Source organism: Oncorhynchus gorbuscha, linkage group LG25 (assembly GCF_021184085.1).
Source record: "Oncorhynchus gorbuscha isolate QuinsamMale2020 ecotype Even-year linkage group LG25, OgorEven_v1.0, whole genome shotgun sequence".
In the NCBI taxonomy this organism is placed as follows: Eukaryota; Metazoa; Chordata; class Actinopteri; order Salmoniformes; family Salmonidae; genus Oncorhynchus; species Oncorhynchus gorbuscha.
In genome coordinates this window covers 29,724,866-29,746,641 of record NC_060197.1, presented here as the reverse complement: position 1 = coordinate 29,746,641, position 21,776 = coordinate 29,724,866, and the positions used below count along the sequence as shown (strand labels likewise).

General features: G+C 44.9%; 1 protein-coding gene across 1 annotated transcript in view; it reads right to left on the bottom strand.

The window, feature by feature from the left end:
* The window catches only part of chrnb1 (cholinergic receptor, nicotinic, beta 1 (muscle)), a 34,563-nt gene that overhangs the window by 5,081 nt on the left and 7,706 nt on the right, over positions 1-21,776 (bottom strand). Inside the window, exons 6-9 of the mRNA XM_046329120.1 lie at positions 20,210-20,354; positions 19,771-19,959; positions 8,883-9,106; positions 2,698-2,873 (exon numbers count right to left, since the gene is read on the bottom strand). Coding sequence (XP_046185076.1) covers positions 2,698-2,873; positions 8,883-9,106; positions 19,771-19,959; positions 20,210-20,354 — 734 coding nt within the window. The remainder of the gene's footprint in view (positions 1-2,697; positions 2,874-8,882; positions 9,107-19,770; positions 19,960-20,209; positions 20,355-21,776) is intronic.

The following is a 21,776-nucleotide window of genomic DNA, read 5'->3' as shown; positions in this document are numbered from 1 at the left end:
GAATAGAGCAAAGAGCAGCTGTTTTTTAAGAGTAAGTTCAATGTTGAAATTGTTTCCAGCACTGTCAACACTCTGTTAAAGCCATAAAATGCGTGTTCTCCCTACTTCCACTCACACTACAACCAGCACTGTAATAGGAGTAACCACCATGAATTGGTGCATGAGGCAGAAATAATGCAGTGCAACTTGAGATTTGCTACCAGCTGGAAGACTGCGTCCCCTTTTCTCAGTGGAGGGAGGGAGAGCGGAGGGACGGTGTCAGTGAGGTGAGAGGTAGCCTCACCACTGCTCCCTCCCTTAGTGATGGGCCATTCGCAATTTGCATATTGCTACGACTGTTTTTTTTCATAGCTCAATGTTATTCTGCAAATAAGTTACAAAATAATTATCTGAAGAGGGTGAATGTTCACTGCAGAAACAATACATAGCCGGGGAAAGCACATCTGGTCCAGTGATTATTTTCCAGTGCGTAAAAACAAAAGAAATGTACAGATCTATATATTTTGGCCAGGTAAAAATGTATTTCAAAACACATTTCACGATCTGACATAATGGTAGCCTGCCTTTTGGGATTTGCATTGGAGATGTGACATTTTTTTCATGATTCTAGATTGATTTTAAAACCTCTTGGTGTTAGGGGGCAGTATTTTCATTTTTGGAAAAAAAAACTTCCCGTTTTAGGCAGGATATTTTGTCAGGAAAAGATGCTAGAATATGCATATAATTGACAGCTTTGGATAGAAAACACTCTATCCAAAACTGTACAGATATTGTCTGTGAGTATAACAGAACTGATGTTGCAGGCGAAAGCCTGAGAAAAATCCAATCTGGAAGTGCCCCAGGTTATGAAAGCGCTGCGTTCCAATGACTCCCTATTCAGCTGTGAATGTACCATCAACGAGCTTACGCTTTCTACGTATTCCCAAAGGCGTCTACAGCATTGTGACAGATTTACGCATTTCTGGTGAAGAATAGCAATAGGCGGCCACATTGCGTAAGTGGTCACATGGTGGCTCCGAGAGAGATTCTCGCGTAAAATACAGAGGTAGCCATTATTCCAATCGGTCCTAGTGAAAAACGAATTGTCCCGACGAATATATTATCAAATAGATATTAGAAAAACACCTTGAGGATGGATTCTAAACAACGTTTGCCATGTTTCTGTCGATATTATGGAGCTAATTTGGAATATTTTTTGGCGTTGTGGTGACCGCAATTTCCAGGCGATTTCTCAGCCAAACGTGAAGAACAAACGAAGCTATTTCGCCTACAAAAATAACATTTTGGGAAAAAATGAACTTTGGCTGTCTACCTGGGAGTCTCCTGAGTGAAAATATCCAAAGTTTATCAAAGGTAAACGATTTAATTTGATTGCTTTTCTGATTTCCGTGACAAGGTTGCCTGCTGCTAGCAAGGCATAATGCTATGCTAGGCTATGATAAACATACACAAATGCTTGTCTAGCGTTGGCTGTAAAGCATATTTTGAAAATCTGAGATGACAGGGTGATTAACAAAAGGCTAAGCTGTGTTCCAATATATTTCACTTGTGATTTTCATTAATAGGAATATTTTCTAGGAAGATTTAGGTCCGTTGCGTTATGCTAATAAGTGTCAGATGATGACAATGGTCCCGTTCACGGGATGGAGTGTCACTACAAGCATTTTGAACGAAGAGCCGTTTGGGAGCCTGCTCAATGAAAATACTCTGAAAGCCCATCACTACCCTCCCTCCCCTCACACTGACCATCATATGCAATCAGTCCAGTAAAAAAAAGTTACATTTTATGCTCTCTCAGCTGTGCCTCACAAGTAATACAACAAATGATCTACTACCAGTGTGATCATATACATACATTTTAAAAATATCATATCAAAATGGTCTGAGAAGAACATTGGCAGGGCAATTCAAGCGTAGCCAATATGCAGTTATAATGTATTGGGCCTATAGTCTACTGCACAAACCTCATTGCTACAGCACTGTTTTTAATTGGTTAATGTTGCATAGGCTCATTTTAAGTCATGTTTTAAAACAAATCTGAGCGGTAGATCTCGGCTTGCATTTGGACTCAAAGTGATCTGGACTCAGAAAAGGTTGGTGACCACTGGTGTAGAGAATAATTCATTGTACCCTCTGAACCGCTGAGAAATATATTTTCAGCTGTTTGAAGTTCCTGTACAAAACCTAAAGTAAACGATGCAACAGAAAAAAAATTAAGAACAGGAAGCATAGAAATTGTACACATAGATCTCTTCTATGTGTACTATTTCTATGCTTCCTGTTCTTAAGTTTATTTTTTGCATCGTTTACTTTAGGTTTTGTACAGCAATGCCTTGATTTGACGGCCTGCATATGCACAGTTCGTCGAGAGACGACTGTTAGAGCCAATGACGTGTTTATACGCATGAGCTTAGCTAGCCAACGTTGCCATGACATAGGTTACAAGTGGGATTGGGGACTGCTATTGGATTTACTGTTACTACAGGTGGCGGTAAATCACCAATATTAGCATGACACTGTTTTCAAAAACAAAATAAGAGAATTGACTACTTTAAAATGAAGACTGCCTCAATGGCACCACCCATGCTGTTACAGATGCCATAATGGCACAGATACAAAATGAGACCTCTTCATCTCTTTGGTGTTGGGTTAACATTTGACCCCCTCCCCAGTGACCTGTAACCCCTGACCTCTCACCTGTTGGGTTTGGGGAAGAGGAAGCAGGTGTTGGGCTTGCGTATGAAATACTCATCAGCAGCACGGCTGATAGCCATATTGTTCTTCTCCCTCCTGGGGGGCTGGTCCAGGGAGAGGGGCATCTCCACCTTGGGCCGCAGCATGCCCAGGTAGGGGGGCAGCATGTGGATGAAGATCTGGGAGGGGAGGAAAGGAAAGGGAGGAAGGGAGGGCTTAGCACGGCAGGCAGCGTAACATTGATTGAACTATAGAAAAATGTCTTGTTTTTTTACTGCATGGGGGTAATCATTCAAAGTAATATTCAGTGATATTCATGGATTTGAACAACCTTCATGGCTTTCCAGAGACCTACTGTCAGTAATGAATGTTTCAGTGGATATGTCTGTAGAAATACCTTCAGAAATACCATGAATCAGCATGTTATTATCAGCAAGGCTGTTGACCAGCTGCTGCTTCCGCTAACTATACTTGTATCTCGTGTGTGTGTGCGCGTGTGTGTGTGTCCGTGTGTGTGTGTGTGTTCGCCTCTCTTTCTGAATGGTGGCAGGTAGCTGGTTCAAATACCTGAGCTGACAAGGTGAAAAATCTGCCGATGTGCCCTTGAACAAGGTACTTCACCCCAATTTGCTCCAGTGGCACCATACTTCTATGGCTGACCCTGTAAAACGTTCGGCAAACTCATTCCACAGAGGGCCAAGTGTGGGTTCTCTCCTCCCTTGTACTCGATTGATAAATTAAGGTCACTGATTAGTAAGGAACTGCCCTCACCTGGTTCTCTGGGTCTTAATTGAAAGGAAAAACCTAAAACCAGCAGACACTAGGCCCTCCACGGAATGAGAGACACACCTGGTCTAAAACAACACATTTCACTGCACCTATCCAGTGTATGTGACAAGAAAACATCTACATACACTGTGTACAAAACATTAGGAACACCTGGTGACTGTGAGGTGAAAGCTATGATCCCTTATTGATGTCACCTGTTAATTCCACTTCCATCAGTGTAGATGAAGGGGAGGGTTAAAGGATGATTTTTAAGCCTCGAGAACAATTGAGACATGGATCGTGTATGTGTGCCATTCAGAGGCTGAATGGGCAAGACAAAAATAGTTACGTGCCTTTGAACGGGGTATGGGAGTAGGTGCCAGGCGCACTGGTTTCAGTGTGTCAAGAACTGCAACACTGCTGAGTTTCACGCTAAACAGTTTTCTGTGGGTATCAAGAACGGTCCCAGCACCCAAAGGACATCCAGTCAACTGTGGGAAGCATTGGAGTCTACATTGGCCAGCATCCCTGTGGAACGCTTTTGACACCCTGCAAAGTCCATACCCTGACCAATTGAAGCTGTTCCGAGAGCAAAAGGGGGTACAACTCAATATTAGGAATGCCAAGAGTGCAAAGCTGTCAAGGCAAAGGGTGGCTACAAAAATATATTTGTTGGACACTTTTTTTGGTTACTACATTATTCCATGTGTCATTTCATAGTTGTGATGTCTTCACTATTCTTCTACAATGTAACACTATATAGTTGGAAGGCTACTGTCCACCAGTCCAGTGTCAGATATACACTCATTGAGTTTGCACTAAAGCCGACCTTCTCGTTCTGTGTGTGTGTGTGTGTGTGTGTGAACGTGTGCTTGCATTTGTGTGCGCGCTTGTGTGTCCACTCAATCACTCCGACACATAAGCCAGCGCTGCATGTGTGTGTGTCTGAGTGAACACACCGTAGAAAACTATTTTTTGCATGACTGAGCCTCAATGCCTCAACCCTCTCATTCTCAAAAGTAGTCGTATCAGGGAGGAAAATTCAATCAGGTGCCAGTAGAAAAGCTATTGGGGCAACGGACTGGGAGCGTCCACATGCGTCTGTTTGCAGATAATGGGGCTTAGATATGTGAGAGAGAGAGAGAGAGAGAGAGAGAGAGAGAGAGAGAGAGAGAGAGAGAGAGAGAGAGAGAGAGAGAGAGAGAGAGAGAGAGAGAGAGAGAGAGAGAGACCGTGTCCGAATACCCGTACTTGCATAGGCATTTTTGGTATGGGACAATGGAACGTTTTATAGTATATGACATTTCTAAAACATAGTATACTTTAAATGCCAGGATGTCACTCATTTTCGCCAAAGCTGCCAAGCGCCGACATCAGAGCGAGAACTAGACAAGCAGCGCCTGCCAGCATACACACACGGACGAGCACAAAACTCACAAACTCACACACACACACACACACACACACACACACACACACACACACACACACACACACACACACACACACACACACACACACACACACACACACACACACACACACACACACACACACACACACACACGAGAGTACGCACAAATGTACACAGGCACACGCGCCAGAGGAACACACCCAATAAACCTCTCCCAGCTCGAGATGACACACTTCAACTAGACGAGCAGTAGGTTAAGAAGAAGGAGGATGTAGTATGTACTGTTTGGCGTCTCTCTTGTTTTTCCTCAATCCATGGCCTTAAACAACCCCAGATTTCACTCATCTTTACCGGTGTTCTGTTACATCATGCACAGTCCGAGGCTATGTTCCCCAAATGTTCCACTGAGGTCACCTGTTAAAGTTCCCATGTATTAGTCCACCGTGGTCAGTGTGTATCAGAGGTGGCTGGCGGGAGGAGAAATCAGAGGACAGGCTCACTGCTATGCCCGAGATTGATGAATGGAAAGGGTTTGATACCATTCTATTTATTCCATGCCAGCCATTACAATGAGCCTGTCCTCCGATATGTCCTCCCAACAGCCACCTCTGATGTGTATCTAAAGAAGGGGACTGAGCCTCATAGACGACATACTTTCTGGAAACAGCTACCGTTTCAGAATGAGGGGGTACTGTAGCTCTGCGGTCGGTCTCTGTCTGTCTGTCTGTCTGTCTGTCTGTCTGTCTGTCTGTCTGTCTGTCTGTCTGTCTGTCTGTCTGTCTGTCTGTCTGTCTGTCTGTCTGTCTGTCTGTCTGTCTGTCTGTCTGTCTGTCTGTCTGTCTGTCTTGAAATATAAAAGTTTGTATAGGCACAGTGAGAATCTTTAGAAAGTACGTATTTTTAGACAGTTATTGTACACAAGTTATTGCATAACAGTCTGTGAATCTTAAATATATTGTAGATGTGTACAGGGCTCTCACACTTTAGCCAGTGTGGACACTTTTTTAGGTAGGTACAGTATAGAAACTGTAAGCACAGTAAATCACTGCAGAACACAACAGGTCCCGGTTGGGGTATTAAAGTTTGTTCAGAGATTAGAGGACAACTGTGAAGTGTTTTTGAGTGTGAGTTACGGTATATTTCATAACAACTATAACTCTATCAATCCTTACATCAGGCTTACCGTTACTGTGAGCTTTCTGTATTGGGAACAGGCTTAGGGGAGAGGAAGAGGTGAAGTGCAGGATGGGAGAGGGAGGCAGGGAAGGGTGAAGAGCGAGAGGAAAGAGGTGTAGAGAGAGAGAGATGAAGAGCGATAAAAAGAGAGAGGGAGAGAGAGAAAGAGAGAGGGAGAGAGAGAAAGAGAGAGGGAGAGAGAGAAAGAGGCGGATGGAGGGAGATCTGGCATGTACAGCCCAGTATAGGACTATTCATTCCCACAGCACGGTAGAATTGTTGAGTGATTGACATGACAACGGCATAATCATCTACCCCACCGCACAGAATATTGACTGGGATAGATTAGTGTTTTGCGTGTGTGTATGTGTGTGCGTGTGTGTATGTGTGTGCATGCGTCTCTGTTTGTGTATGTGTTTGAGCGTCTATGATCAAGGTCTGGAATATCTCATTTTGTATTTACTGTAGGCCAGAACAGAATGGCAGGCCTCCCTGTGGAGGGAGCAGAAGTTCCTCTCATACACCACAACTGTGGTTCTGAGTGGCTGATGGACCTGCCTAGCTTTTTGTCTCACTACAGCGTAGCCTCCTCAGCCTCTCTCCTTCTCCCCCTCTCTTTCTCTCTGCCATCAGCCCCAGGGTGGGACCCCCAACCTGTTCCCTGACCTCTCCTATGAAAAAAGTGTGTGTTTACGTGCATGCCCGGATGTGTTTGTGTGTCTGCCTGTGTACATGTCCATGTGTGTGTGTGTTTGCATGCGTGTTTGTCCATGTGTGTGTATATGTGTGTAATTACACACCCCACTGCAGAGTGTGCTGAGGCCAGTCAGTAAAGGGCCAAATCAGCAGCAAATGGAGATAAATAATTAAGGAGGAAACAGTCAGATTCATATCTGAGTTCTACAGAGACAAGCTGCCTCCCAAATTGCACCATATTCCCCATGTAGTACACTACTTTTGACCAGGTTCCATATTGCATAGTATACTATGTAGGGAATAGGTTTCCATTATGGACACAGTCACAGAGTCTAGAGTGTTCTGATGGACCAGGCCTACCCAGGCTTCCCCTGCTCTCTCTTGCTAACAGGACAAACACACGCTACTTTCACACACACACACGCCATTCAGCAATATGCTTTATCACAGGGGACAATTTTAGGGCTCATCGTTTCAGAATGAGGGGGTACTGTAGCTCTGCCTGCCTGCCTGCCTGCCTGCCTGCCTGCCTGCCTGCCTGCCTGCCTGCCTGCCTGCCTGCCTGCCTGCCTGCCTGCCTGTCTGCCGGTCGCATGGGCTCAGGGACATAGAAGTGTCCAAGAGAATGACATCACTCAACAAGGTCACAGGACCGAAGCTAGAGACAAACCCAAACTGACGGCTGAGCTGAGAGACATGGGTTTGGAACAGAGAGTGGGGCTGAGGTACATGGAGGCCAAACTGAAAGCCAGTGAGATGGAGGAACTGAAGAGAGAATGCCGTGTTAGAGAACAAGGTGGTCGAGCAAGGAGTGGTCTGAGCGTCACCAAGACTGAACTACAGAGGCACAAGAACCCAGTGGATCAACTGAGAGGAGAGGTGGAGGAGCTGGAGAGAGAGAGAGAGAGAACGCAGGCCTTCTCTGCTGCTTTAGGCCACCCAGTGGGACCCTTCAATGCTGACACCTCTCTGGTCTACACCAATGTCCTCACTAACATTAGTAACGCCTACAGCCCTGATACAGGGCTTTCACAGCACCAGTGAGAGGGATCTACTAGATCAGATTCATTGGTATGGACAACCGTATAATGGCGGCAAACAACTACAATGATGGACACAACCAGTACTGTATGTATCCAATGCAGTGATTCTGTTGCTGGAGAAAGGAGACGTGGTCTCCATACGCCGGGACTCGGTATGTTTATTGAAATCAGCCTGTCTTCAGTGGCTTCCTGCTGTTTCCTATGTGATGGGAACACCATATCTGAGGTTTGACTGATTTCGGTGGATGTCACATTGAAACTGAAAAGTGCATTCCTAAATTTGACAATAAAGGCTTTTTAAAATCACTCTCTCTTCTTCACATAAACAGACAACGAAGTGTGGACTAACCCACAATGGTCGTAACCAATTAAGGCTAACTGTCATCTTTGATCCAATGTGTGATGCCACAGTGAGTAACAAGCATATCTGGAAGTGATCTCTGATCTCTGCTATATCCAATTTCATTTAAATACAGTCAGCTCAGGAAGTAAACTGACATTCCAATTACATTATTTCTCAGTGCTTGCTACTCACTGGGACATCAATACTTTTCAAATTGTATAATATATATATCTATATAGCCATCACAATATATATATATATTTTGGGGAGGATTTTGAATTTTTGTTTACTTCCTGTATTGGCTGAATTTAAATGGAATTTACCACAACCCTGGATATCGCATTTCACTCTGTCCTATGTGGCATTCCCCATTCACTGCGAGTACACTGATATGCTAACCAGCTAATGAATAGATCCTGTCAACGGGTCTCTCTGCTCAGGAAGGAGAACTCCTCAGTTGAATATCTTCTAGTTGTTGATGTACACGCACTTTTAGGGGAGGGAAAAAAGGAGGAGGAACAGAGGGAAAGGCACGTATGGACACACACACACCTTCCCGCCTGCCTGAGACTCCCTTTAGAAATCTTTTTCTTCTTCTATCGTTTTCTTCTGCATTCCTCCTCCGACCATCATAAATAGTTTTTGCGTTTACATCATATCAGTTTCTATGAGGAAAGGAAGGGAGATAGGAAGGCATTTTTTTTTGGGGGGGGGGGGGGGGTCCTACAACAGGGATGCCCAATCTCACCTTGCGGACCCACATGGGCATGTGGTGTGTGGAGGGGGACCGGTGGTGCAGGTTGAGGACCACCACACTGAGGATGACTGAGACGGTGACCAGGATCATGGTGAACATGAGGTAGTTGACAATGATGGGGACACCCAGGGAGGTCTCGGGGACCTTGTCAGCCAGCAGCAGCAGGAACACAGTCAGGGTGAGCAGAACGTTGATGGACAGACCCATCTTCTCACCTGGAGAGAGAAAGGAGGACACACAGAGAGATAAATAGATGAACAACATACAGAACAAATATTTTACACATAGGTCAGAGATGACACACACACACACGAGCGAGAGATCTATATATACACACTGACATTATACAGAATTGATATTATACGATTTAGATATGGATACACACACACACTTTCTTTCCCCCACACACACCCCATCTCCTCCCGTCCCCAGTTGCTACCAACACAGAGGACACACAGCGTGAGTCCTCCCGTGGTCAGGTTAATGCGGTGCACAGCAGATATATAAAGCCTAATAGGTTATTAACAGAGGAATTATCCCCCTTTAAATAATTTGTAACATGTCCTTAGTCTGGCCTACTGAGCTTGTGTGTGCAAACGAATGTGCGTGTGTGTAGTTAGTGAGAGGAAGGGAGAAGACAAAGGGGATTGATTCTGTGTGTTAACAGTAGCTGGCCCATTATGTAATCCATCAGCTAATGACTTGTAATGGGGGGGGATTAATCTCACGAGGCAGGGAGCCCTAAAATAGCATATCATCAAAATCAATCAATTGCAGCACATTTTTGGACTCATTCAGCGGTTTTAACCTGATTAAGCACAATACCATTTTGAAATTTTATGTTGAAAGTTCCATTTATATTCCTAAAATGTATGTGGAAAAATGTTGCTGTCACCGCTTCCTGTTGACAAGACATATTGATAAAAAGCCCAATGTCAAAACACAGTTTTAAAGTATCAAAAATCAATAGCCAATATTCAGAAACAGTTTGTGATATATTGAAAAGCTCAACATAAAATGTACAATCTACACACACATGTGCAACAATAGTAATCAAATTACTTATCAAATTACCGAGCACCTTGTAAAGTGCACACGCACCAAAAACCCTGTTGCTTTGGCAATAAATCACTCATCGATAGAAAACCAACTCAAAACTCACATGGAAACTGAATATATTTTTACATCAGTGGTTAGAGGACTACCTGCAGAACACAATCCACTCAGCTACATTGTGGAACGTAGCATACTGATACTGGGTTCACCAAAACAGAAAGAGAAGTGCAACACTGTTTTGTCAATCACTCATTGATTATCACGTTGAAATCAATCACGCAAGAGGGGAGAGGAAGTTCCACATCCTGATAAAACTAACTCAGCTCAAAAACCCACACGGAATCTGGGAATAATGGGTACATCACTGGTTAGAGGACACTTTGTGGAAGACGGCTAGCTCCATTTTGAAGTGTTGCATTTTGATTCAAGTGGGTCGCCAACACCGTAAGTGTAACGCAATCCTTTTTTTAGGAATCCCTGCCATGGATATCACGCTGAAATCGATAGAACAGGGGGCAAACGTTTAAACTAACACCATTCAAAAGCCACACGGAAACTTAACCTACACATGATTGGTTAGATGAGAACTTGTAGAAGGCATATATCAACAGTTGAAGTCGGAGGTTTACATACACTTAGGTTGGAGACATTAAAACCATTTTAGACAAGCAAATTTCTTGTTAACAAACTATAGTTTTGGGAAGTCCGTTAGGAAATCTACCTTGTGCGTGACACAAGTCATTTTTCCAACAATTGTTTACAGACAGATTATTTCACTGTATCACAATTCCAGTGGGTCAGAAGTTTACATACACTAAGTTGACTGTGCCTTTAACTTCACTAGGGTAGGGGGCAGCATTCGGAATTTTGGATGAAAAGCGTGCCCAAATTACACTGACTGCAACTCGTCCCAGAAGATTTGGATAGAAACACTAAAATAATGTCTGTGAGTATAACAGAACTGATATGGCAGTTCACGAGCTCTATGGCTTCCTCAACATGTGACCAGTCTTTAGGCATCGTTTCAGGCTTTTACTCTGAAACATTAGGGAGATGCAGCACTTTCAATCAGTGACCAGTGGAAATCTCCATTCATCAGCCATGCGCCCTGATCGTGAACGCACCTTTCTTGTTTCTCCTTTCCTATTGATGAAGCTTTTGTCCGGTTGAAATATTTAGTATTTATGACAAAAACAACCGGAGGATTGATTTTAAACATAGTTTGGCATGTTCCTACTAACTTTTATTGTACTTTTTAAAAACCTTTCATCTGGAATTAGTGCACGCGCCGGATTACTGGACAAAAAGTGAACAAAGAGGTTTTTGCTCATAAAGAGGGACATTATCGAACAAAACAAACATTTATTGTCTAACATGGAGACCTGGGAGTGCCACCAGATGAAGATCAAAGTTAAGTGATTAATTTGAATGCTATCTGTGACTGTTGTGACACCTCTCCTTGTTTGGAAAATGGCTGTATGGGTTTCTGTAGCTAGGAGCTATCCTAACAATCACAAAGTGTGCTTTTGCCGTAAAGCATTTAAAAAAATCTGACTCAGCGATTGCATTAAGGCAAAGTTTATCTATAATTACATGCTTAACACTTGTATCGTTTATCAATGTTTATGATGAGTATTTCTGTTATTTGATGTGGCTCTCTGCACTTTCACCAGATGTTTGTTTGAGAATGCATTTCGGACCATAACGCGCCAATGTAAACAGAGATTTTTGGATATAAATATGAACGTCATCAAACAAAACATACATGCATTTTGTAACATGAAGTCCTATGAGTGCCATCTGATGAAGATCAAAGGTTAGTGATTAATTTAATCTCTATTTCTGTTTTTTGTGACTCCTCTCTTTGGCTGGATGGCTGTGTTTTTCTGTGATTAGGTAGGGACCCAACATAATCGTTTGGGTGTGCTTTCGCAATAAATCTGTTTTGAAATCGGACACCGGTTGGATTTACAAGAAGTTTATCTTTAAAATGGTGGATAATACTTGTATGTTTGAGGAATTTTAATTATGGGATTTCTGTTGTTTTGAATTTGGTACCCTGAAATTTCACTGGCTGTTGTCGAGGTGGGACGCTAGCGTTAAACAGCTTGGAGGTTAAACAGCTTGGAAAATTCCAGAAAATGTCATTGCTCAAGAAGTTTCTGGTAGGCTAATTGACATCATTTGAGTCAATTGGAGGTGTACCTGTGCATGTATTTCAAGGCCTACCTTCAAACTCAGTGACTCTTTGCTTGACATCATGGGAAAATCAATAGAAATCAGCCAAGACCTCAGAAAAAAATTGTAGACCTCCACAAGTCTGGTTGATCCTTGGGAGCAATTTCCAAACGCCTGAAGGTACCACGTTCATCTATACAAACAACAGTACACAAGTATAAACACCATGGGACCACGCAGCCATCATACCACTCAGGAAAGAGACGCGTTCTGTCTCCTAGAGATGAACGTACTTTGATGCAAAAAGTGCAAATCAATCCCAGAACAGCAAAGGACCTTACTTCCAAAGTTGTGGCAAAATGGCTTAAGGACAACAAAGTCAAGGTATTGGAGTGGCCATCACAAAGCCCTGACCTCAATCCCATAGAAAATGTGTGGGCAGAACTGAAAAAGTGTGTGTGAGCAAGGAGGCCTACAAATCTGACTCAGTTACACCAGCTCTGTCAGGAGGAATTGGCCAAAATTCACCCAACTTATTGTGGAAAGCTTGTAGAAGGCTACCCAAATCGTTATACCAAGTTAAACAATTTAAAGGGAATGCTACCAAATACTAATTGAGTGTATGTAAACTTCTGACCCACTGAGAATGTGATGAAAGAAATAAAATCTGAAATGAATTTCACATTTTTAAAATAAAGTGGTGATCCTAACTGACCTACGACAGGGAATTATTACTAGGATTAAATGTCAGGAATTGTGAAAAACTGAGTTTAAATGTATTTGGTTAAGGTGTATGTACATTTCCAACTTCAACTGTATATTTTGGAATGACGGGTGTTGATTTCGGGAGGCTGCCATCACAGTGCAGGAACCATAACCCTTTTTCTGTTAACTTCAAGGAATCACGACCAGTCATAGGATATCAACACCATCATAGGATATCAACACCGTCAACGGTTGGCTGCCATTTAAGTGATAGTCTGACTGTCAAATCAGTGAATTGGTATGTGGTCAGCAACTTTTACAGAGAGACCGACTCACATTGTCAGTGCCATTTGAGAATGAGAATTACAGCTGCATTTTAAGTCACATATACTTCTCACCAATTTAACCATCTAGAGATCAAATAAAAACAGGCCCTCTATAATAGAGCGTCTATTGGGACAGTTAACATTTAACGTCCCGACTAAAATTGATATAAGCAAGTGACGTAACAAAGTTGCTTAAAGGACACCATTTTTCACACCTTAAGAAGTGGGTTTGTGGCCTTTGTCATCTCTGCAAACAGGGAGTACACATGCATGTGTGTATGAGACCTTGAGGAGGGGGGCGGCATAGAGAAGCAGAGAGCTGAACAGAGAGAGAGAAAGAGACTGTCTGTACATACAGAGCCACAGGGACCCGTGCTTAAACGTATCCTTGTACTGTCTGTGTGTTGTGCTGCTACGCTACAGTGCTATCACAGTGTGGCCAAAGAACACCCCCCCTCTCTCTCCAACTCCCCTCCTACAGAAGCCTTGGGTCCATAAAGAGAAACATGTTCACAGGTGGGTGGGTTTTAACAAGCTTTTTTAGTGTTGAAGTGTGTGTGTGTGTGTGTGTGTGTGTGTGTGTGTGTGTGTGTGTGTGTGTGTGTGTGTGTGTGTGTGTGTGTGTGTGTGTGTGTGTGTGTGTGTGTGTGTGTGTGTGTGTGTGTGTGTGCTTGCGTGTCTTGGACCCTGAAGGAACATGAGAGGTTGTGTGTGTGTAGGAAGACGAAGGTCATAGGAAAAACACACCATTTCTGCACAATGAGAGACTCTGTGATAGTTTGCCTGGTCTTCCACTTTGCCATAATATACATTAGAAATTGGGTGGTTCAAGCACTGAATGCTGAAAGACGTGATATATCAGACTGTATAACATGGGTATAACAAAACATTTATTTTTACTGCTCTAATTATGTTGGTAACCAGTTTATAATAGCAATAAGGCACCTCGGGGTTTGTGATATGTGGCCAATGTACCACGGCTAAGGTCTGTGTCCAGGCACTCCGCATTGTGCGTAAGAGAATCCCTTAGCCGTGGTATATTGGCCATATACCACATCCCCTCGTAGCTTATTGCTTAAGAATGCCAGACACGTAGCACCCATGTCTGTAGCCATGAAGTGCTTTGAAAGGCTGGTAATGGCACACATTAACACCATTATCCCAGAAACCCTAGACCCACTCCAATTTGCATACCGCTCAAACAGATCCATACATGATGCAATCTGTATTGTACTCCATACTGCCCTTTCCCACCTGGACAAAGGGAACACCTACGTGAGAATGCTGTTTATTGACTACAGTTCAGCGTTCAACACCATAGTGCCCTCAAAGCACATCACTAAGCTAAGGATCCTGGGACTAAACACCTCCCTCTGCAACTGGATCCTGGACTTCCTGACGGGTCACCCCCAGGTGGTAAGGGTAGGTAGCAACACATCTGCCACGCTGATCCTCAACACTGGAGCCCCTCAGGGGTGCGTGCTCAGTCCCCTCCTGTACTCCCTGTTCACCCACGACTCCAACACCATCATTAAGTATGCAGATGACAACAGTGGTAGGCCTGAACACTGAGACAGCCTATAGGGAGGAGGTCAGAGGCCTGGCCGGGCGGTGCCAGAATAACAACCTCTCCCTCAACGTGATCAAGACAAAGGAGATGGTTGTGGACTACAGGAAAAGGAGGACCGAGCATGTCCCCATTCTCATCGACGGGGCTTTAGTGGAGCATGTTGAGAGTTTCAGGTTCCTTGGTGTCCACATAGCCAACAAACTAGAATGGTCCAAACACACCAAGACAGTAGTGAAGAGGGCACGACAAAATCTATTCCCCCTCAGGAAACTGAAAAGATTTGACATGGGTCCTCAGATCCTCAAAAAGGTTTACAGCTGCCTGGTACGGCAACTGTTCAGCCTCTGACCGCAAGGCACTACAGAGGGTAGTGCGTACATCACTGGTGCCAAGCTCCCCGCCATCCAGGACCTCTATACCAGGCGGTGTCAGAGGAAGGCCCTAAAAATTATCGAAGGCCCCAGCTACCCCAGTCATAGACTGTTCTCTCTGCTACCACTTGGCAAGCGGTACCGGAGCACCAAGTCTAGGACCAAAAGGCTTCAACAGTTTTTACCCCTAAGCCATAAGATTCCTGAACAGGTAATCAAATGGCTACCAGGACTATTTGCATTGTGTCCCCCCCCCCAACCCCTGTTTTACACTGCTGCTACCCTCTGTGCCACCTGTATATAACCTCATTACTGTTATTTTCACCGTTTTTTTTTCTTTACATAGGTATTAGGTAAAACAATAGATTTTTTAAACTTAAATTGCACTGTTGGTTAGGGCTTGTAAGTAAGCATTTCACTGTAAGGTCTATACCGGTTGTATTCAGCGCACGTGACAAATAAACTTTGACTTGATTTAGCAGATGCTTTGATTTGACTTATGGGTGGTCCCACTACCCTGGCACTACAAGCACCATGCTCTACCAACTGAGCTTCAGTTGGACCATACTACAACAGCAGGCTAATTTTAAAACATGTATTACCGATCTATATGGTTCTATAAATTAATCTGTTCAACCTACTATTAAATACCGGCAATCCCGTTTCAGGATGAATATCATGATGAACACGGCAATATCAACATAGACATCCACATACTCCTTAAATGTATTCATTTCACTCATTCTATAACGCACTGTTCTCTCTGCTATATTAGAAGGAGTTGCACCTAATGTGTCATGTTTTGTCTTAGATTGTCTTGTCATTTTGCTTTTCCTTCTGTTCGTTTTCCCCCTGCTGGTCTTTTTAGGTTCGTTCCCCTTTTTCTCTCTCCCTTCCTCTCTCTCTTCTCTCTATCGTTCCGTTCCTGCTCCCAGCTGTTCCTATTCCCCTAATCAATCATTTAGTCTTCCCACACCTGTTCCCTATCTTTTTCCCTGATTAGAGTCCCTATTTCTCCCCTTGTTTTCCGTTCCTGCCCTGTCGGATCCTTGTCCATTGTTCACCGTGCTGTGTCTGTGTATCGCCCTGTCGTGTCGTGTTTCCCTCAGATGCTGCGTGGTGAGCAGGTGTCTGAGTCTGCTACGTTCAAGTGCCTTCCCGAGGCAACCTGCAGTTCAAGATCGAGTCTCCAGTCTGTTCTCGTCATTACGAGTGGAAATTGTGCTTTATGATTGTATTTTTACTTTACTGGATTAAAGACTCTGTTTTCGCCAAGTCGCTTTTGGGTCCTCATTCACCTGCATAACAGAAGGATCCGACCAAGAATGGACCCAGCGACTATGGATTCTCTCTACTCTACTCTCGAGTTCCAGGGAGCGATGCTCGGCAGACACGAGCAGGAATTGTCTGCTGCTCGGCATGCCGTTGAGACCCTGGCCGCTCAGGTCTCCGACCTCTCAGGACAGTATCAGAGTCTTCGTCTCGTGCCACCAGCTACTTCCGGGTCTTCCGAGCCTCCGGAACCTAGGGTTAATAACCCACCATGTTATTCTGGGCAGCCCACTGAGTGCCGCTCCTTTCTCACCCAGTGTGATATAGTGTTCTCTCTCCAACCCAACACATACTCAAGAGAGAGAGCTCGGATTGCCTACGTCATATCACTCCTTACTGGTCGGGCTCGGCAGTGGGGCACAGCTATCTGGGAGGCAAGCGCTGAGTGTACTAACCATTATCTGAACTTTAAAGAGGAGATGATAAGGGTTTTTGATCGCTCAGTTTTTGAGGAAAGAAGCTTCCTGGTCCCTGTCTTCCCTATGTCAAGGTAATCGATCCATAACGGATTACTCTATAGAGTTTCGCACTCTTGCTGCCTCCAGTTACTGGAATGAGCAGGCGTTGCTCGCTCGTTTTCTGGAGGGACTCCACGCTAAGGTTAAGGATGAGATTCTCTCTCGGGAGGTTCCATCCAGCGTGGATTCTTTGATTGAACTCGCTATTCGCATTGAACGACGGGTAGATCTTCGTCACCGAGCTCATAGAAGAGAGCTCGCGTTAACTGTGTCCCCCCTCTCCCCGACACTACCAGCTTTCCCCACTGACTCAGGTGTTGAGCCCATGCAGCTGGGGGGTATTCGCATCTCGACTAAGGAGAGGGAACGGAGAATCACCAACCGCCTCTGTCTCTATTGCGGTTCCGCTGGTCATTTTGTCATTTCATGTCCAGTTAAAGGCCAGAGCTCATCAGTAAGCGGAGGGCGACTGATAAGCGCTACTAGACGGTCCTCTCCGTCAAGTACCTGTACTACCTTACCGGTCCATCTACGCTGGACCGGATCGGCAGCTTCCTGCAGTGCATTAATAGACTCTGGGGCGGAGGGCTGTTTTATGGACGAAGCCTGGGCTCGGGAACATGACATTCCTCTCAGACAGTTAGGGAGCCCACGGTCATGTTTGCCTTGGATGGTAGTCCTCTCCCCAGTATATTATATGAAACACTACCTTTAACCCTCACTGTATCTGGTAACCATAGTGAGACCATTTCTTTTTTGATTTTTGTTCACCTTTTACACCTGTTGTTTTGGGTCATCCCTGGCTAGTGTGTCATAATCCTTCTTTTGATTGGTCTAGTAATTCTATCCTTTCCTGGAACGTTTCTTGTCATGTGAAGTGTTTAATGTCTGCTATTTCTCCTGTTTGTTCTGTCCCCTCTTCTCAGGAGGAACCTGGTGATTTGACAGGAGTGCCGGAGGAATATCATGGTCTGCGCACGGTCTTCAGTCGGTCCAGAACCAACTCCCTTCCTCCTCACCGGTCGTATGATTGTTGTTCTGATCTCTTCAAGAAGCGTTTTGCATCCGCTCCTATCCTTGTTGCACCTGACGTCACTAAACCGTTTATTGTTGAGGTTGACGCGTCGGGGTGGGCGTGGGAGCCATTCTGTCCCAGCGCTCCGATACTGACGATGGGGTCCACCCTTGTGCGTATTTTTCTCATCGCCTGTCACCGTCGGAACGTAACTATGATGTGGCTAACCGCGAACTGCTCGCCATCCGTTTAGCCCTAGGCAAATGGCGACAGTGGTTGAGGGGGCGACCGTTCCTTTGTCGTTTGGACTGACCAAAAGAACCTTGAGTACATCCGTTCTGCCAAACGACTGAATGCGCGTCATGCTCGTTGGGCGTTGTTTTTCGCTCGTTTCGAATTCGTTATTTCTTATTGCCCGGGTACTAAGAACACCAAGCCTCATGCTTTATCCCGTCTCTTTAGTTCTTCTGTGGCTTCTACCGATCCCGAGGGGATCCTTCCTGTTGGGCGTGTTGTCGGGTTGACTGTCTGGGGAATTGAGAGACAGGTTAAGCAAGCACTCACGCACACTGCGTCGCCGCGCGCTTGCCCTAGTAACCTTCTTTTCGTTCCTGTTTCTACTCGTCTGGCTGTTCTTCAGTGGGCTCACTCTGCCAAGTTAGCTGGCCATCCCGGCGTTCGGGGTACACTTGCTTCTATTCGCCAGCGGTTTTGGTGGCCTACTCAGGAGCGTGACACGCGCCGTTTCGTGGCTGCGTGTTCGGACTGCGCGCAGAAGAAGTCTGGTAATTTTTTTTCTGCTTCTGCTCCTGGTCTTGCTGGGTCTCAGTCTGTTCCCTGCCATCGCATCTCTCCTGTTCTTGTTCCTGCCCTTGCTGTGTCTCAGTCTGTCCCTAGTTGTTACTCTCCTGGCCTGTTTGGTCCTGTTTGCTCTAAAGCTTTCAGTTCTCTACCCGTGTCTCATTTTTTTTTAGAGTAGTACCCTAGTTTCCCTTTTTTTCGTTTTTCCGTTACGGTCCTGAGGAGAGGAGTTGGGTTCTTTCTCGGGACGTGCTGGACCGTTTGATCTATGATTTCCTCCGTTGCCGCCAGTGTTCCTCCTCGAGAGCGCCAGGAGGCGCTCGGTGAGTGGGGGGGTACTGTCATGTTTTGTCTTAGATTGTCTTGTCATTTTGCTTTTCCTTCTGTTCGTTTTCCCCCTGCTGGTCTTTTTAGGTTCGTTCCCCTTTTTCTCTCTCCCTTCCTCTCTCTCTTCTCTCTATCGTTCCGTTCCTGCTCCCAGCTGTTCCTATTCCCCTAATCAATCATTTAGTCTTCCCACACCTGTTCCCTATCTTTTTCCCTGATTAGAGTCCCTATTTCTCCCCTTGTTTTCCGTTCCTGCCCTGTCGGATCCTTGTCCATTGTTCACCGTGCTGTGTCTGTGTATCGCCCTGTCGTGTCGTGTTTCCCTCAGATGCTGCGTGGTGAGCAGGTGTCTGAGTCTGCTACGTTCAAGTGCCTTCCCGAGGCAACCTGCAGTTCAAGATCGAGTCTCCAGTCTGTTCTCGTCATTACGAGTGGAAATTGTGCTTTATGATTGTATTTTTACTTTACTGGATTAAAGACTCTGTTTTCGCCAAGTCGCTTTTGGGTCCTCATTCACCTGCATAACATAATGTCTGTCTTGCATTACACCCCTAACAGTTAAGGTTAGTATTAGAGGATGCTAAACTGATCCTGAATCTGTGGCTCACCAGCTTCAAGTTTAAGGTTATGATTAGGGTCGATGAGGCTAAACTGATCTTAGGTCGGTGCCTATGTGTGGTGAGCACTCTGGTACATAAATCCATTATTATTACACTGATCCTAGACCTGTGCCATCTCACCAGCGTCGGGCGGCAGGTAGAAGTTGAAGATTGCTATGCAGGTGAGGAGGATACAGGGGATGATGATGTTGAAGACATAGTAGAGAGGCTTCCTCTCGATGATCAGGTAGAAGGTGATGTCTTCATACAGGTCCTCACGGATCTCATTCTTCCTGCTGGGCTGGTGGCGGATGTACCATTCACCACTCTCTGGGGACAGTGGGTGTTTGGTAACATAATGAAAACGTATCCAAAACAAAGTCTTTTTTTAAGTGAACATACACAGCAATGAAGATTAAAACAATCATCAGTGTTCTAATCTCTTTTCTAGCCCTGGTCTCAAATAGTATTTGTGTTCTTTCAACACACACATTCGATTGTTTCCATTGTGCCAGCAGGACAACTCCATCTAAGTGCAGCTGGAGTAGTTGCACGTTTGTGCGAGCGTGCGTCCCCTCACCACTGAAGCCCCCGTCGTATTGGATCTCTTTGATCTCGTTGCCCTGGTCATCCAGAGCGTGCTGCAGGTCCACCTCTGATGAGTCGTAGGTGTAAGACTTGAACACCATGGTGCAGTTCTGCCAGTCAAATGGGAAGTACGTCACCTGGACACATGAAACAGGAAGAGGGGATGTTAGGGTCACGGCGAGAAGGGATCCAGCTTTGTCAAATTAACGTCAGATGTAACTTTTGGTAGCAGGTTAGGATAACTTATGCAACAGGTTAGGATCATTTACATAGCAGGTTAGGAGAATTAGGTTAAGGTTAGAAAAATTAAACTTGAGGTTAGTTTGACAAAAGGATCCCTTCTAGCCATGACCGTGTGATGACAAAAAGAGAGAACAGACACACAGAGGGTAAAAGTAACCGCAACAAGCGTGTGTGTTTATATGCATGCGTGTCTGCGCGTGCACATGTGTGAATGTGTGCGCACCTGCATTCAGTGTGTGTGTGTCAGTGTTTCCGCTGCAGTCAATTAGCTGTGGCGCTGCGCCACGTCAAAAATCATTGCCAACAATGACCCCAAAATATGGAACATGAAAGAAGAAACTGTTTCTGCCGAGGCGAACTTTGAAGATGCTAGAACTCTCCATATTCACTTTTCTTCTGCAAACAAAACAAGTACCGTAATTGCTGGACTATTAAGCACACCTGAATATAAACCGCACCCACTGAATTATTAAAAAATATGTATTTTGTACATAAATAAGCCGCGCATGTCTATAAGCCGCAGAGGCCTACCGGTACATTGAAACAAATGAACTTCACACAGCCTTTAAACGAAACACGGCTTGTAACAAAAATAAATAGGCTTTAACGAAACACTGCTTGTAACACAAATTAAAACAGTAGCCTACCAAGAAAGTCATTGGTCAATATCTTCCTCCTCCTGTGCACTGAAACCACTGAAGTCATCTCCTTCGGTGTCAGAGTTGAATAGCCTCAGAATTGCTTCATCCGATGTTGGATCGTTTTCATTGTCGCTCTCGTCACTTTCATCCGGAGGCAAATACCCCGCTGAGCTCATGCTGCCCCTTCAACCCGCAGCAGTCCAGCCTTTCGAACCCCGTTGATGATAGTGGATTTTTTGACAATGCTCCACGCTGTCAGGACCCACTGGCAGACTTGACCATAAGATGCTCTTCGCCTGCGTCCCGTTTTAGTGAAGGATTTCTCCCCACTTGTCATCCAAGCCTCCCACTGAACAAGGAGCGCCACCTTAAATGCACGATTTACACTGATGTCGAGTGGCTGCAAATACTTTCGGCCATTTGCTTTTCTTCCCTCTGAAAGCTTTTGTTGTCTTTCTGCACTGAGTCAGTTCCTCACGCTGCTGTTTCCAGCGTCTTATCATCGACTCATTAAGGCCAAGCTCCCATGCAGCAGCTCTATTTCCTTTTCCAACAGCCTGATCGATCGCCTTCAACTTGAAAGCTGCATCATATGCATTTCTCCGTGTCTTTGCCATGATGAGGGTGACAAAATTACTACCGTAATCAGAATGATGGAAAGTTTGAGTGCGCTCG